The following is a 16,675-nucleotide window of genomic DNA, read 5'->3' on the forward strand; positions in this document are numbered from 1 at the left end:
TCTTTGGGCAAGTCTTCCATCGCTGTCGCAGGGCTCCTGGAGTGACTCCAGGGCACAGACCACACCACCACAGTCAGGGCAAGTGTGGCTGGGCCGGTATGCCCAACAGCAGCATGAGCACAGCTAAAAGTGACCTAAGTTCGCTACAACAGGTGACAGGGTTAATGCTTGACTCAGGGTGGGGGTGGTGGAATGTGGGGTGCTCTAGAGGCCTGCAGAGACAGAGAGGGATGCAGGATCCAAAATCATCACAGTTGTTGGGTTTCAGTTTGCAGCCAGTGGGAAATGGAGTCAAGGTACCATGGGAGAGTTTGCACTGAGGGACAAGGCCTGCCTTGGCTGAAGACATCCCTGAGCCCAAAGTGCCTGAGGGGAACCTATGGAGGTCTGAGGGAAGACTGCCCACCAGAGTCTAAAACTCCCTTAATAGGTGATTTTGCTTCAGCGTTAGTTGTTTGCCCCAACAAATCCACTAGAAGCGAAACAGGCTCCAACTTCACAGCTTAGAATGGGATTCCATGATGTTAAAAAAAACACTTAACCAAGCCCATGCTTCTGTGACTGACTTTGGGGGGTTAAGATGGATGAGCTCTCCATGTAAGTCCATAAAATGGTGGTGGGGTTAACTGGTTAATTATGGGACACACTCCACAGAGAACCAGTCCCGTGATTACTTTTTGCCACCCTCAATGGAGAACACAATCTCCCTTCCAGCCAGCTGGAGGGGCATGGGCTGGCCACAGGAGACCTGGGCCCAGAAAGGAATAACGGTGGGGATGCCATGCTCAATCCATCACCAGCTCTTTACTGGTGGGTCTGCAATGCCCAACTGGGAAGAACCACTTCTCCAACTGCCCAGGGAGAAGGCCAGCCTAAAAGTAAACATCCCATCTATGCCCTACCACCCAGAACACGTCCAACCTCATCTAAAAGTAAACATCTTGACACAAAAAAAAACCCTCTAACCAAATCAAGCTCACAGCTGCTGAGTCAATTCTGAGGTCAGAGTCACCCTACAGGGCAGAGTACAGCTGGAGAGCCTCCTTGGAGCAGAAAGCCCATCTTTCTCTTGACGAGCAGTAGGTCGCTTTTGGCGGGCTGACCTTGCAGTTAGAAGCCCCATGGTCGCCCCTGTGCCACCCGGGCTCCTAAAACACCTTGACAGATATTGTTAGGGACTCTTAGCCACCATATCTGAAAGACACATGGCAAGCAATAAAGGTATCACATAGAATCCACCGATGAGGGGAAAAAAGCTTCAAGACTTGCTAGTTTGACCCTGGTCTCTCTCATAGTTAGGAGCAGACAGAGGGCTCACAGGAGGAAAGAAAACAGGAAAAGGGGGATCTCCCAGCATGACCTAACTCAACCCCAAAATAGATTCTCAGCTTAGAGGCAGAAGCCACACAAGGCTAAGGTCATCCGCTTCTGGTATCTCAACAACTATGTCGTCCAGTCACCCCTAGTCCTTATTTCATGTTGGGCTTTCTGGAGCATCTCCAAAGACCCTCTTCCTGCTCTTGCTACAATTCTGCTCCTGTATCCTTTCTTCTAAGCCACCTGCTGTTCTTCTACACACCTTCAGCCAATAAGAACGCTCCCCACTCTGTGAGGGGTAGGGGTTGGTGTGTCTATGTGTGTGCATCGTCTCTCTGGCTCGAGTGTGTGGCAAATGTCATGCCTGGTGGGTCACCTTTGACTTTAAAACAGCAACGGCTACACTGACAAGCTCAGAATCTGATATTATTTCTAAATGAAAAGCAGTAGTAGGGAAAGGGCATTGATGGCAACACAGCAAATACCACTGAAATTGATGCAGTATTCGGTAGCTAGTTGGAGTGTATAGTTATTGCTGAGACTACCCTGGCATTTTCTATTGGGCCTATGTGCACAGTTGTGTCCATCACAATCTCAAGATGACAGTGGAGCAGCGCTCACAGAAAGGTCTTGAGTGCTAACACAAAAGGAAGACTTGTAAAAACGCACACACGCACACACCCCTGAATTTCGACAGTAAGAAGCTATAACTTGAATGCGTTCAGACCTGTCGCGGGCTGCTGCTGCTGAGTAAGTGTGGCAGCCATGGCAACGGCTGCTGCGTTGGGCATGCTGCTGAAAGGGGTGGGGCCTGTGGTCACCCGGGGTGGGTTCTGCCACTTCTTGGCTTCGGCTCGCCTGGCTTCAAACACATCCACAGCATCACCTAGGAACATTTTCCGGTAGCCAAGGTACTGTTCTTTGAGCACCTAAAGGCAAGCAAGGAACAAAAAGAGAAGTCTTATCAAGCTGAGGGCTGACTTTGGTGAGTATGGGAGGTGGGGGGTGCATTTCAAAGTCTGTGGAGAAACAAAATTGAAAGAGAATGGCATTTTCTCACAAACTTTTCAAAGCCTCTCATAAACACAAATGTGAATTGTGTTACCAAAGAGAAAAATCATAAGAATTAAAAAAAAAAAGGAAGAAAAACAAAACCTACTGCCATCACATCAGTTCCAAATCACAGTAAGCCGATATAAGGTTTCCGAGGCTATAAAGTTTCCACAGGAGCAAATAGACTCATCTTTCCCCACTGGAGCGGCAGGTGGACTTAAATCACTGACCTTGAAGTTCAATAGCCCAAGGCTTACCAAACAGCATCACCAGATGATAGGACATGCTGCACCTCTGTGAAAACTCCACCTCAAATGCACCTGAGTAAGCCAGTGACTGAGACTGCGGTGGGACACGGGGTTGGCACTGTCACGTACTTGAAACTTTTGTCACACTTCTTTATACACGGTAATACTGGCTGCGACTTGCAAGTGTCACTGGACCTAGATCGAAACTCCCAGGCTCACTTGGCTAAGCTTTCAGGTGGGCACATAAAACATCTCTGCACTTGATTTCCGATAATTTTTGTTAACAGAAAAAAAAAAAATCTCTCTAATGTCCAACCTTTGATAAACTTTAGACACAAAAAGCTAAAAGGAAAAAGCCAGCTTTCAGTATGTGCATTCTGAACCCTCTGACTCCTGGAGACCCCAGGGGCTAGCGGCTCTCTCCACAGGGTGTCTTTTAAGGGCTGATGTTGGAAGGAGGTTGCCAGCCCTTTCTTCTGAGGCACCTCTGGGGGGGACTCACACCACCTCCCCCAGCGATGCCCCCAGGGGCTCTGACAACTGATGCTGAGAAACATGTGCAGAGACGTGGAGAATTACTCAACACACCCATAGGAAGCAGGTACAACGGCACACTATGTAAAAGGTCACTGGATCGTTCTTAAAGATTCTATGGCTATGGCTGGCTGATTATAGACTAGTGAGCGAGACTAATATGTGATTGAAGCCATCTCTGTAGTAAGTGTGGATACTCATGTTTCCCAAATGGATAAATACTTCATCTGGGGAGATAAATATGTATCGAGAAAGATGAAGGGGCAATGAAAACTCACCTTTACGTTTTCATGAATAGACTGAAGTTGGGCTGCTAAAGCTACAAATGTTTGATAAATTTTCTGCATAGCCATCGACAAATCTACAAAAGAAAACCATAGTAGAACAAAGACAATCAGCTGTATTTTAAAAAAATATTATTTAAAAATTCCAGTTTCGGTACTATGAATATATGAGAAAAATAACTAAATAAACCAATAAACTATATGAAAGTCAGTGACGACTGGGGACTGAGGGAAAGAAGCTGTGGTCTGTAACTCTGGGGGAGGCCTGGTGGGTGGTCCTTCTTACCACACTTTACTGAGGTGTTTGATAGCTACCGGGAGCAATGAGCTAGTCAAAATCTGCTCAGAAAAATTTCTCATGGCAGCTTAAGACAATGAAGTTATCCAGAATCTCTTCCACATCATCATGTGTATGTAACTTGTCTTCAACCCCCAAACGAAGTATATTTAAAAAGAAAATTTTCCACAGAAACATGTTACCTTGCGGAGTTATATGGGAATTATTTGCTTGAGTGGCGAGGTGGTTTTCTAGCTCTTCAATCTGCTGTCGATACTGCTGAAGCTGTACTTCAAACTGCTGAACCAGGACTCTGAAGTAGCTAGAGAAAAGCGTTTCGTGTGAGATCAGACTTTTCTGAACATTAGTTTACAGTCTAAATACCAAATACATCAGTAAGTACCCCATTTAGGAAAGCTTTCTGATAAGTTTCATGGCACACCAGATCTTAAGTGCTCTATACTCTCTCCTGCCAAGTCAACGTGGCCCCAGAGCGGCTGTGTAGGGCAGAGAAGAACTGCTCCTCGGGGGTCTGACACTGTCCACCTTCCCAGGAGGATACGGTCACACTTCTCCCCTGTCGAGCAGCTACTGACTCTGAGGCTTAACCCCCTGTGCCACCAAAGCACATGTTAAGAGGCATAGATCACATTATTAAACCCAAACCCCTCATATCATCAGTTACATCAAGGTACCGAAGACAAATACACAGCCTTCCTTGTACCATTAGGGAGAAATCCAAATTAAAGGTATTGTACAAAAATAGCTTTATACTTTTCTAAAGTACTTAAGTTAGGAAATACATGAAGAGGCTGAAATGCTACTAAAGGGAGGAAACAAGGAAAAAATAACAATTAAATGTAGTCCTGAACAGGATACTGAAACAGAAAAAGGGCAATAATCAAAATCTTGGTAAAATGCAAATAATTGTAAAAATTATTTGTAAAAAATTCATCCACCATCCAGCTAACTGCAACTCACAGCGACCCTTTAAAACACAGTAGAAAAGCCCTGTGGGTTTCTGACACTTTATGAAAACAGAAATCTTTGTAAGAACACAATGCTTTACCCTTCTCCCATAGAACAGCTCGGGGGCTTTAACTACTGACCTTGCAGTTAGCAGCTAAACACCTAACTCACCATGCCACTTGGACTTCTAAGTTCTGTCATTGAGTTACTAATATTTTATCCGTGTTCACTTCTGTCCCTGGTGCTGATACGATGGGACAGTCACAAGCTAACAGGCATGCAGAGTGAGGGATACAATGGAATCCTCATAACTATTATTTTGAAAGTGTTTTCTAAATCCCAAAGAAGTTCAAAATAAAAAGTTAAAAAGCAGGAGTACAAACATCACAGATTTTCACAACGAAACAGCTAGAGTTCTGATGTTAATCACACCAATGGGAAGCCCTATGGAGTACACAGAACAGGCAATCCATCTTCCACTGTCCTGATTTTTAACCCTAAAGAATGCGATGAAGACACTGAAAAGGGAAACAAAGACTTGAGTAGCACACATGGGAGCCTGAACACGAATCGATCAAGCAAAGGGAACCGTGGAAGCTATTTTCATGAGAGGAGCAGGACCCAGGGCTGCTCCGGGAGCTGAGCCGCACCGCGCAGGCACTACCACAAGCTGTGACAGCGTGTGAGAGCAGAGGACACACCTGGAGAGACTGACAGAGACAGACAAGGTGCAGGTTTCGAAAGTAAATCTCCTCGCTGGCCCTTCAGATGTGGGGGATCAAATCCATTGGCTGGCATGTGGCTGCCGCTCTGCTTTCTTGCAGCGACAAGCCGAGCCGACAAGCCGAGCCGGGCTACTTACTCAGCAGGAGCTGCATTTTCATGCTGCAGGCCAGGGGGTGTTTTCTGAGTCCTTAAAGCGATTTCAGCATTTTTTAACTCCTAGTAGACCAGAAGTTTTTAAAAGAGGAAAAAAAGGAAAGCCAGTTAGAGTTAGGTTAAAATAACAATTGCATCTGGACAGCAAGGTAAACTACAGCACTCCTGGGAGTTTACTCAGACCATATCCTGGGGAAGCTGCTTCACAAAAAGTTCCTACACTTTCCCACCAACGACACATGACAAGTCTGCATTGGTGTGGCTTGAACTGTGCACCCCTAACACATGTGGTGCGAATCCTAACACTACGAAATGGGTTTTCCCTGACAGTGTAGGCTGTGTCTTCACCGCAGAGTAAGTAAGCAAGCAAGCACGCACGCATGGAGGAGACTGCACACGTTCACCAAGGAAGGCAGGCAGAGAAACTGGAGACAAGAATCTTCCCCAAAGCCAACAGGAGTGTCCTTGGAACTGGCACCCCAATTCGGACTTCTAGCCTCCCAAACGGCAGAGAGCAGATTTCATTCATGAAAGCCACCCACTGGTGGCATTTCTGTGATGGCAGCATTCGGAAACAAAAACACCCTCCCTTTCTGATAAAAGTATCCCCTGCTGATGATCTACTTCAGAAAGCACAGGGCTCTACAGGATTCTTCTTTAATGAAAAGGAACAAGTCCACTAACATGGGAGTTAAAGCTAACTCATGGCACTCTCATAGGCAACTCTATCAGATTTCCAACATGTAAAACTGTCCCCCGCAGAGTGGCTAGTGGATATGAACTGCCAACCTTGAGGGTTAGCAATCTATCGCTTGCTTACCTAACGGTGCCACCACGGCTGTTATGTGCGGGTGTAGAGAACACTAATTTAACCCGGGGAGGCAGCAGTGACATGATGCTGAGGGTGATGATGGCTACAGCTAACATCTGGATGCTCATTACGTAGCAAGTTCAATGCTCAGGGATTCACTAAGATGTTCTTGGTTAATCCATGAAATAACCCTACATTCCAGGCACTAGGCGTCCCTGATGGAGCCCAGGTGGTACAGCAGTTTCTACCATCTGCTCCATGGTAGAAAAAAATAGGTTATCTACTTCCGTATAGACTGGCAGTCTCAGAAACTCTGGCAAGCAGTTCTACTATGTCCTACAGAATTGTCAGAGTTGAAATCACCTTGGTGGTAGTGGGTGGAGGAGTCCTGTGGATACAAACAGGTAAGTACTCAGCTGATGGCTGGATGGGAAGCAGTTCAAAGCCACCCAGAAGCACCTGACACCACAGGCCTTGAAAGCCCTGAGGAGTACCACCTTTCCACCCTGCTGTGAGGACACCATGAGTCAGAATCAAGCAGACAAGAACCAGCAACAGTTGCTACCATGTGGGCACTGCAGTAGGTGAGGGTGCCAACCACCCTGCTTATAGATGAAGGTGGGAGTTAGAAAGACAGCGACTCACTGCTCACCCACCTTACAGCTGGGAGAATAGAGAAGGGCGTCCAAGCCATCCAATGGGCCTCAACGCATGCACAGGTAGTCATTCTACGCAGGGCGGCTTTCCGAGAATCGGCAGAAAAATGAAATGAAAAGATAATGGAATTCTCAAATTGCCTATGACTGTTTCTCAATGCCGAGTCTGTCTTCCGGCCAGTGGGGTTTCCAGTCGAGCATTCTGCTTTACTTCATACACTCCATACTTACTAATCAATTATTTAAATTTCTCTTTATTAACCTTTAGTGACACCATTAAGTAAGTGTTGGGATGCTAACTACATGGTTCCTGATTCAAATCCATCAGCTGCTCCGTGAGAGAAAAATGAGGCTGTCTGCCCCCATAAATGCTTACAGCCTTGGAAACCCTTTATTGATAGGATCACTTGAGTTGGAATCAACTCAATGGCAGTGGGGTTTGGGTAGCAATCTTTTATTGACAAGCCTATCAAAAGCAAGCAAGCTGGTATAACTGTTCTCTCCACTACCTTTCCAGTCTTCATTGTAAGCTTCCAGCCCACTCCGCTTTTGTACGAATGCCCTGGACTACGTGGGCTCTGCTCTCGGCCTACCTCTCTAAGTGTTCACACTAGCAGGTGTCCTCACACAGGACTGCTCTATAGCCACAGGCTTTTGCTCACCTCACTCATCTCACTGGTCTTGCTCCCTACCAGCCTGGAAACACTCACAGGTTCAAGACAACACAAAGGTACCCCCCGTGTGACTAGATCGTGACAAGGGCACGTTCAAAGCCTTGGTGCTCAACACCCACTTCTACAGGGAGCACAACCCCCACAGAAGCAGCAAGGACCTGTCTACTACATTGTATGATTGCTGATCCCACGTGCCTGTTAGCTACCTGGTACCTAACAGACTCTGGAAACCATGCCCATGGGGAGGAAGGAGCTGATGCCAAGGGCTTAAGTGGAGAGCAAATGTTTTGAGAATGATGAGGGCTATGATTGTACAAATGTGTTTTACATAATTGATGTGTATATGGATTATGTTAAGAGTTGTATGAGCCCCCAATAAAATGATTAATAAAAAAAGAAATGGAGCAGGAAAAAAAAAAGACAGGGTAAAAAACAAAACATGCTCATGAATGAACAGAAGCCACACAACCCAGCACACTCTACCATCAAGACCTTACTTGGTGTCCCCACCCAATCAAAGGACAACTTTAACTTCACAGCTGATTCAAGCTTCCAGGTGGAAATCAAAGACACTACTTAATCCCCGAATCGCTCCTCACTCTAGAATCACTTTCTTAGTATATTTCAGAACACTGTTCTTTGAAAACAGATCTGTGGCTTACTTAACCTGCTTGTAGGTGATCCCGAGTGTGGCCCGTGGTTAATGTTAACTGTCAGAAGTGGTAACCCTGAGCCACAGTCTGATTACACTGCAGAGAAGTCCCTTAAGACTGACAGTTAAGATTGAATCATTAAGGGGCTTAAAATTTTTTGAGGAGTTTGAGCTGATGATTCACCAAACCGGGTACAGCAGCAGTTCCAACCCATTGGAAGTGAACGCATGTAGTATCGGACCTAACTCAGTTGGCATCTTCAATGCAGTTTTCCAAGCAGCAGAGTTAGGGTCGCCTTAGGAACATTCCTTGACCCTGCCCTTCCTTCCTTGCTGATCTTCTATCCAATCTTTTTTTCCCCCTAAGATTTCTAGGACCTTAAAAATGGTGTTCTCATCCATGAACTACTACTGTTATTATTAGCAAGGCTGGCACAGAACAGACATTTCACAAATACTTGTCAGCAGAATCACCTGGTTTTAGGGTTGCAATCGATCCCAAGAGGGATAGCTTTTCTTTTCTATTAAGGATGCCATCTCAACCTGTTACCTTACATGATCTCATCATTCATATAGAATTGGTCATCTTCTAGGTGCATGCAGAGTCTAAAGTCTCCATAGCTGCAGAAAGTAGTTAACATGGTCTTCCTGGTAAGAAGTCCATACCAGATGTTAAGAAACATGGGGTGCTATTTGATTTCACATTTAACCAAAGACTCTATGGGGCTGCGAAAGCTGAGTGCAACTTTCACATGCATATGAGGCAGCGGAGAGTACTATGGCTTGGGTCAGGCGCACTAAAGTCCTCAAAGTAACACTCTTGCATTTTAGTTCTCTAAAGAGGTCTTCTGCAGCAGATTTACTAGTGCAATACATCTCTTGATTGTTTCTTCTATGAGCATCGTTGTAGAGCCAAGTTCGACACAATTCTTGACAACTTCAACCTTTCCTCCATTTATCATGTTACCAATTGGTCCAGTATGAAGATTTTTATCTTCTTCCCACTGCATTTGTAATCCATCCTGACTACAATCCTGGACCTTTTATCAGCAAGAACTTTACCTCCTCAATTTCCGCAAGGTGTGTCATCTTCACTGCAGGTTGTTAACAAGCCTTCCTCCAATCCTGATGTCACACGTTTCATATAATCCAACTTCTCTGATGACTTGCTCAGCCTACAGATGGAACAAGTATGGTGAGAGGACACCTGATGCACACCAGTCCTGGAGTTAAACCACAACTGCCTCTCGATTCGCGTTCTGCGTGAGCACAGTGAAGTACTCTGCAATTCCCATTCTTCTCAAGGTTAGCCACAGTTTTGAATGGCCACACAGTCAAATGTCTTTGCATTGTCAATGAAGCACAAACATCTTTCTGGTATTATCTGCTTTGAGCTAAGACAGACCTTGTTCCACGTCCTCTTCTGAATCCAGGCTGAACTTCTGGCATTTCCCTGTTAATGTACTATTGCAACCATTGTGTCTTCTGATCTTAAATATAAGTTTACTAGTATGCAATATTAATGACATTTTTCTATAGGCTAAGCATTCTGTTGTGTCACCTTTCTTTGGAATAGGCACAAATATGGATCTCTTCCAGGTAGCTGTCTTCCAAATTTCCTGGCACATCCAAGTGAGTGCTTCTTCAGCTTCCTTAGACATTTTAATGGATATTCCATCAATTCCTGGAGTCTTGTTTTCAGTTAATGTATTCAATATAGTTTGAACTTCTTCCTTTAGTACCACTGGTTCTTGCTCATATGCTATCTCCTGAATTGGTGGGCTGTCAATTAGTTCTTTATGGTACAGTGACTGTATTTTCTTTCCATCTTCTCTTGATGCTTCTTGGATCATTCAAATTGGTTTGTTTTCTTTGTCTATCTAACCTTTCAGAATTGCAACTCAAGGCTGGAATTTTTTCTTGTGTTCTGTCAGTTTCAGATTTGCTAAGGATGTTCTTCCCTTTTCGTGTTCTAATTCTAGGTCCTTGCACACGTCGTTAAAATAAATGACTTCATTAATAGGAACTGGAAACACAGGGAATCCAGGGCCAATGATCCCTTCAGGACCAGTGGTCAGAGTAACAATACTGGGAGGGTGGGGAGAAGGTGGCGTGGAGTGGGGGAACCTATTACAAGGAACTACATATAACCTCCTCCCTGGGGGGACGGACAACTGAAAAGTAGGTTGAAGGGAGACATTGGACAGTTCAAGATATGACAAAATAATACTTTATAAATTAACAAGGGTTCATGAGGAAGGGGGAAGTGGGGAGGAAGGGGGAAAAGTGAGGAGCTGATGCCAGGGGTTTAAGTGGAGAGTAAATGTTTTGAGGATGAGGGTAATGAATGTACAAATGATAAAAAAAAACCTTTTTTAAAAAATACATATATAACTTTGTCTTCTCAAGCTGCCCTTTGAAATTTTCTATTCAGCTCCTTGACTGCCTCCTTTCATCCATTTGCTTTAGGTACTCTATGATTAAGAGCAAGTTTCAGAATCTTTTTTTTTTTTTTGAGAATCTCTTCTGACATCTACTTTGATCTTTTCTTTCGTTGCTGTCTTTAATGACCTGCTGCTTTTTTATGAATGATGATCTTGATGCCCTTCTGCAGATCTTCAGGTATTCACTTCATTAGTGTTCAATGAGTCAAATCTGTCCTTGAAATATTCTCGAAATTCAAGTGGGTTACTCTCAAGGTCATATTTTGGCTCTTGTGGATTTGTTTTCCTTTCTTAGCTTCATCCTGAATTGACATGAGCAACTGAGGGTCTGCTCCACAGTAGGCCCCTGGTCTCGTTTTAGCTGCCGAGATTGAGCGTCTCCATTGTCTTCTCACAGATGTAGTCGATTTGATTTCTGTGTATTCCACCTGGGAAAGTCCAAGTGCTTGGTCATCTTCTGCAATGTTGAAAAAGGTTCATATTTGCTCTGAACACATCATTGGTTTTCAAAACTCTATTATGTGATCTCCAGCTTAATTTCTATCACCAACTATTTTTCCTTCCTCTTTGTTTTCAACTTTTGCATTTCAATCACCAATAACTATCAATGCATCTTTATTGCATGCTTGATTACTTTCCAACTGAGGTCCTTGGTAGAATTCTTCAATTTCTTCATCACTAGCTTTTGTGGTTGGTGCATATAGTTAAATAAAATAGTTACATTAATTTTATTTCTTTGGAGGTGAAGAGATACAATCCTATCACAGGTAACATTGTATTGCATGACGGATTTAGCAACATCGTTTCTGACAATGAACGCCATGCCAATCCTCTGGATCGTGTTATTCCCAGCATACTAAGGTCATATGATTTTCTGGTTCAAAATGGCCAGTACCAGTCCCTTTCTGTTCACTAATGCCTAGGATATTGATCTTCATGTGTTCCATTTCATTCTTGACCACTTTCAATTTTCCTAAATTCCCTTCACACATTCCAAATTCTAATCATTAGAAAATCTTAGCAACTTAGCACATTTCAAATGACTGAAGGGGGCCCTCCTCCAGCAGTATCTCTGACAGGGTTCTGCTACCTCAGTATTTGACAGTGCTCTCAAATGATGCATATGGTTTTCAGCAGCTTCTTCCTCCACAGCGAGGAGCCAAGTCCTTCTTCGTTGTTGGCTCTTAGTCTGGAAGCTCTGCTGAAACTGGTTCACTTTGGGTGACCCTGCTGGCATTTGAAATACCAGCACATCCCTTCCAGCATCACAGCAACACACAAGCCACCACAGTATGGCAAACTGACAGACAAGTGGCAGAGAATTCACGTATTAGCTACACAAAATTTTAATAAATAGATCACAAAGTTTTCTTTAGTAGCCGATTTAAAGAAACATACCAAACTCCTGGTGTCGAGTCAATTTTGACTCACAGGAATCCACAGGGCAGGGCAGAACAGTCCTACAGGTTGCCATCTTTCTGGAAGCAACTGTTAGAGCTTTCTCCCGGGAGCAGCTGGAGCACATGAACCTCTGATCCTTCCAGTAGCAGTCAAATGCTGAACGAACCACTAGGCCACCACTAGGGTTTTGTCTAGTGGTGCCTTTAAACAATGTACTTAAAACACCACAAAGAACATAATATGAAGAGCTTAGCATTATGCTGAGTCACCATGAAGAAGGCATCTCACAGGACATTCTCTAACATGGGGTGATTCTCAACTCTCATCAGCAGGTCAAGTTTCCCTTACAGATTTAACACATTGCAATTGCAATGCTACTAGCTATGACACAGTGAGTTACCTGCCACTACTCTTCCCCAGGGAAGTAAAAGAGAACTTCCTTACATTAGACTGTATTATAGATATGTGAGAGTATCCAAAAATTCGCGGAAAATTCCATTACCTTCTCATTTCATTTTCCCAAAGTTAAGGCCTCCCTCATATTTCTCTCTCTCTCTCTCTCTCTCTCTCACACACACACCTAAAGTAGGTAAGAAAAACTGGCAATCTTCAGTGAGAGAAGCTATTGGCCTTGTTGCTATTTTTATTAACTATAAGGTCATCAGCACATGTCCGATTTTAAAAATGAAACATTTTCTCCCGAGCAATTATTTCTCACTTTGTCTCATATAAGCGTGTACGCAGTGATTAAGGACACAAGCTCTAGAGTGGGATTGCCGGTGTCAGAATTCCAGACGCCTCCACATTATCAACACATCACTCTGCTGGTCTTTCTCTAAAGAAAAACAATGAAGATTCTAATGGTACCTCTACCTTGCACTGGGCTGATGGAAAAATGGGTTCATCTACATAAACTATTTAAGGCAAAGTCATGTACACAGGAAGCAACTCAATTGAAAATGCAGAATGCTTTCTCCACACCAGTTCAGAAGTATGAGGGCTAGCCCTAAAGCACCGCTACCAAATCATAGAAACCTTTCTGAAACAAAACTGTGAAGCTCTCCACACCTTGAAAGGCAGTGTTTCCATCTCTCTAGCCCTCCCTGAAGGATTCTGTGCTCTTCCATTTACACATCGTCAAAACAGCAGTTCGGGCATCCTTGGGGGAGAAAATCATGTTCCTTCTCAATATTCTTTGGGTTTAAGGAACCAAAAAAATGTCTAAAGGGACAAGATCAGAGCTGTAGGGGTAGCTGAGTTATGTATGTAGTTTTCAATTTTACTAGAACTTCTTCCTAAAAGGCCCCTGCAATCTTTCTTTGACCTTGAGGAAATGTATCCCAGTTGCCCCCTTGGAGATTCCCCAGAACCCGCTGAGCTGACCTCTCTGCCAGGAATGGAAATGGCCCAGCAGCTCCCTTTAGAAGCAGTTTTAATTGTAATTTTTTTAAGGCGCCCTGGCAAGATTAAGCCGTGTGTTACCAAAAGAAAGTGTCTGTAGCCATCAGAGACACATTTAAGTCATTTTCCCTGGGATGAAGCTGGGCATGTATAACTGGATCCCTAGTAATAATGCTAGGTGGACTTTCCAATTCTCTTAAATCAGCGACGACCACAATATTTACGCTTTTTACAGAGACAGGTCAACAAGGCGGCTGCTGCAGACGACGGTGAGCGCATACCTGGGCGGTCTCGAGCTTCAGCTTGTCGATGTTGAGGGTGTTCCTCTGCAGCCCGCTTGCTGCCAGCGACAGCAGCTGCTTCAGCGCCTTCATGTCCTCCTGCACTTTGAGCATGGCTTTCGAAGACATTCTACTGATTTCTTCTTGGACCTGTTTTTGCTCCTTCACAAATTTCCTAAAGATTAAGAAAGAAAAACTAAGTGAAAAACACAAAAAACATTGGCTGTCTACAGAATAAAAGAAGTATTTTGAAACTGAGTTGGTCAGAGTGCAAGCTTTTAACACACGCCACGGCAGTTTCTGTATTTTTGAAATACAGCACCGAGTGCATTGTAATGCCTGTTGGTCAGTTTTCTCTCCCATGTTCCAGAGCACTCTATTCCTCATCCATGCCTGGAACTCATACTCCACAAATGAGGATGCCTTTATCTCATTGGACAGAACACTTACTGGAGATTTTCGACGTCCTGGCAGATGACAGGAGGCAGATTCTCATCCTTCAATGCTTTACTATCCCTAGGACAAATGTCACAAATGTGTTACAATCATCGAGATCAGAGAAAGGACTTGTACCAGGCTACGGGCTACAATCACTCACTGCCCTGGAGTGGATTCTGACTCACAGTGACCTCAACCAAGGACAGGGTAGACCTGCCCCTGTGGGTTTCTGAGGCGGTAATTCAGAGCATCTGATGGTTTCTAACTGCTGACTTTGCAGTTAGCAGCACAGTGAGAACTCACTCCACCACCAGAGCTCCTAGAGCATGTGTGAGGGTCTGATAAAATGTAGCAAACTGAGAGCGTCCCTGGATGATTTCAAAGTTCTCTGTGAAAAGCAATATATGTGCTGACAATGTATGTATCACATAAAATACACACATGATCACTATTCACTTGATATCCAGTCTTCTTATAAAAGGAGGAGGATGTGTACTGTAAATCTAATGAAAATGAATAATTTGACCAGATGGTTCAAAAAATAATAGATTGGGTAGATACTGAACTGAAGGTGCCGCTGGCCTGCATGTTCTATGACTGATTTTGATTCCAGTCAAAATGTGCAGCAGCCCTTAAGGAATTCGACAGAGCTGTTACTAACAAGAAGCTCAGGTATTATTTGTCCTTCAATAGCCACTGGAATAAGAAAATATGGCTAAGGGCTAGTTTAAAGGAATCACAAATATTCCATGAAGGCAAGCCAAGTTAAATGTGGCCTGCGGCTGTGGAGTGAGTTTAGATTTCAATCTCAAACCTACTTCTACTAAGTTCCTTTATATAACCCTCCGCCTCTCACAGCTTCTTCCCTTACTTAACACACCGAATGTCCGCCCAAGAGCTTTGTGAGGCTTGCCCTCGACCATCTCTTCACAAATGCTTTTGCTACGCAGCCCATATTAGGTATGAGAAGACAAGCTTTACGATCTTAAAACACTTAAAAAAAATAAATAAATAAATAAATAAAAAACACTTTAAAGGATGTCCAAATGAAACTGTAAACTTACTCTGGTCTTGTTCCTGTTTTATCACCTAAAAGACATAAGAGGCTTCGTTTACAAAGAGGCAATTGAGTCGTGTTTGGCACATGCAAGTCTTAAATGACACTTTTTACTAAGTTAAAGAAACACAAGTTTTAAATTAGCTAAATTAAGGTATAAATTTTAAAAGCCTTGGGTAAGCACTCAAATGTCAACCCAAAAGTCGGTGGTTCAAACACAACAACTGCTCCCTGGGAGAACGATGAGGCAGTCAACTTCTGTAAAGATGGAGATCGTTGTCAGGAGCTGCCGAGTTGGTTGACTCCAAGTGATACCATGTCCAACAGAACAAAACACACAGGACCACCCCTAACATTGTCATGGTTGAACCCATTAGTGCAGCCATTGTGTCAATCCATCTTGTTAAAGGGCCTCCTTCCTCTTCCTCACTCGCCCTCTACTTTACCAAACTCCATGTCCCTCGCCAGAGAGAGAATGACTCAACTCTGAGGAGGTACCTTCTCACGCGACTTCCAAGCTAAAGGAAAGGCTCGTCTTTCTGACCACGCTCTGCTGCTATCTGTAAGATTTTCAGTGGTTAGCCCCCCAGCAGGAGCCAGTCTATTCCTTCTGTCAAGTCTCTTCTCAAGTCTGGAGGCTCCAGTGACACCTGTTCACCATGGGTCACCCTGCTGGTGTGTGAACTACAAATGGAAGAGCTTAGTGTCATAACAACACACAAGCCACTAGAGGATGACAAACGGACAGGAACATGGCAGTCTGCAAAGACTTACAGTCAATGGAAACCCTATGGACAGGTTCCCTCTGTCCGAGAGGGTCGCTCTGAGTTGGACCTGACTCAGCAGCATCAGTTTTTATGGTGAGTACACACAGTTAAGCCAGCATGAGCTGACCTTAGATCACGTCATCACTTGTCAGGGCATCAGGAGAATGAGCATGTCAACCAGACACGTGACAGAGCTGGTTTCCATTTACTGCTGTCAAGGGAAAAAGTCATCCTTTCTCAACTTCAATCCACTAATGATGGTCGGGGTGGAATGTCTCTACTCTTGTTGATCCGTTTAATGACTGGGATGCTCTACAGGGATGCTTTTTCAGGTCCCATCGGTGAAAAACAAAATATAATGCTATAATTATGTGAATGTCTCCAAATATTTTATAAAAACAACAAATTTAAAAAAATCAAATACCAGCAGGGTGACCAATGGTGAACAGCAGAGACTAACACAGTCTTGGAAGAATGACCTGGCGATCTACTTCTAAACACAAAATTGGAGAGTGAGAATCTTTACAAGAAC

General features: G+C 44.0%; 1 protein-coding gene across 2 annotated transcripts in view; it reads right to left on the bottom strand.

The window, feature by feature from the left end:
• The window catches only part of NUP58 (nucleoporin 58), a 44,502-nt gene that overhangs the window by 9,229 nt on the left and 18,598 nt on the right, over positions 1 to 16,675 (bottom strand). For both annotated transcript variants that reach the window (XM_075562817.1, XM_075562816.1), the window contains exons 7-13: positions 15,384 to 15,408; positions 14,332 to 14,397; positions 13,882 to 14,056; positions 5,545 to 5,624; positions 3,917 to 4,035; positions 3,431 to 3,513; positions 2,045 to 2,246 (exon numbers count right to left, since the gene is read on the bottom strand). In XM_075562817.1, the coding sequence (XP_075418932.1) occupies positions 2,045 to 2,246; positions 3,431 to 3,513; positions 3,917 to 4,035; positions 5,545 to 5,624; positions 13,882 to 14,056; positions 14,332 to 14,397; positions 15,384 to 15,408 (750 nt within the window). The remainder of the gene's footprint in view (positions 1 to 2,044; positions 2,247 to 3,430; positions 3,514 to 3,916; positions 4,036 to 5,544; positions 5,625 to 13,881; positions 14,057 to 14,331; positions 14,398 to 15,383; positions 15,409 to 16,675) is intronic.

This window comes from Tenrec ecaudatus, chromosome 11, assembly GCF_050624435.1.
Source record: "Tenrec ecaudatus isolate mTenEca1 chromosome 11, mTenEca1.hap1, whole genome shotgun sequence".
Classification (NCBI taxonomy): domain Eukaryota; kingdom Metazoa; phylum Chordata; class Mammalia; order Afrosoricida; family Tenrecidae; genus Tenrec; species Tenrec ecaudatus.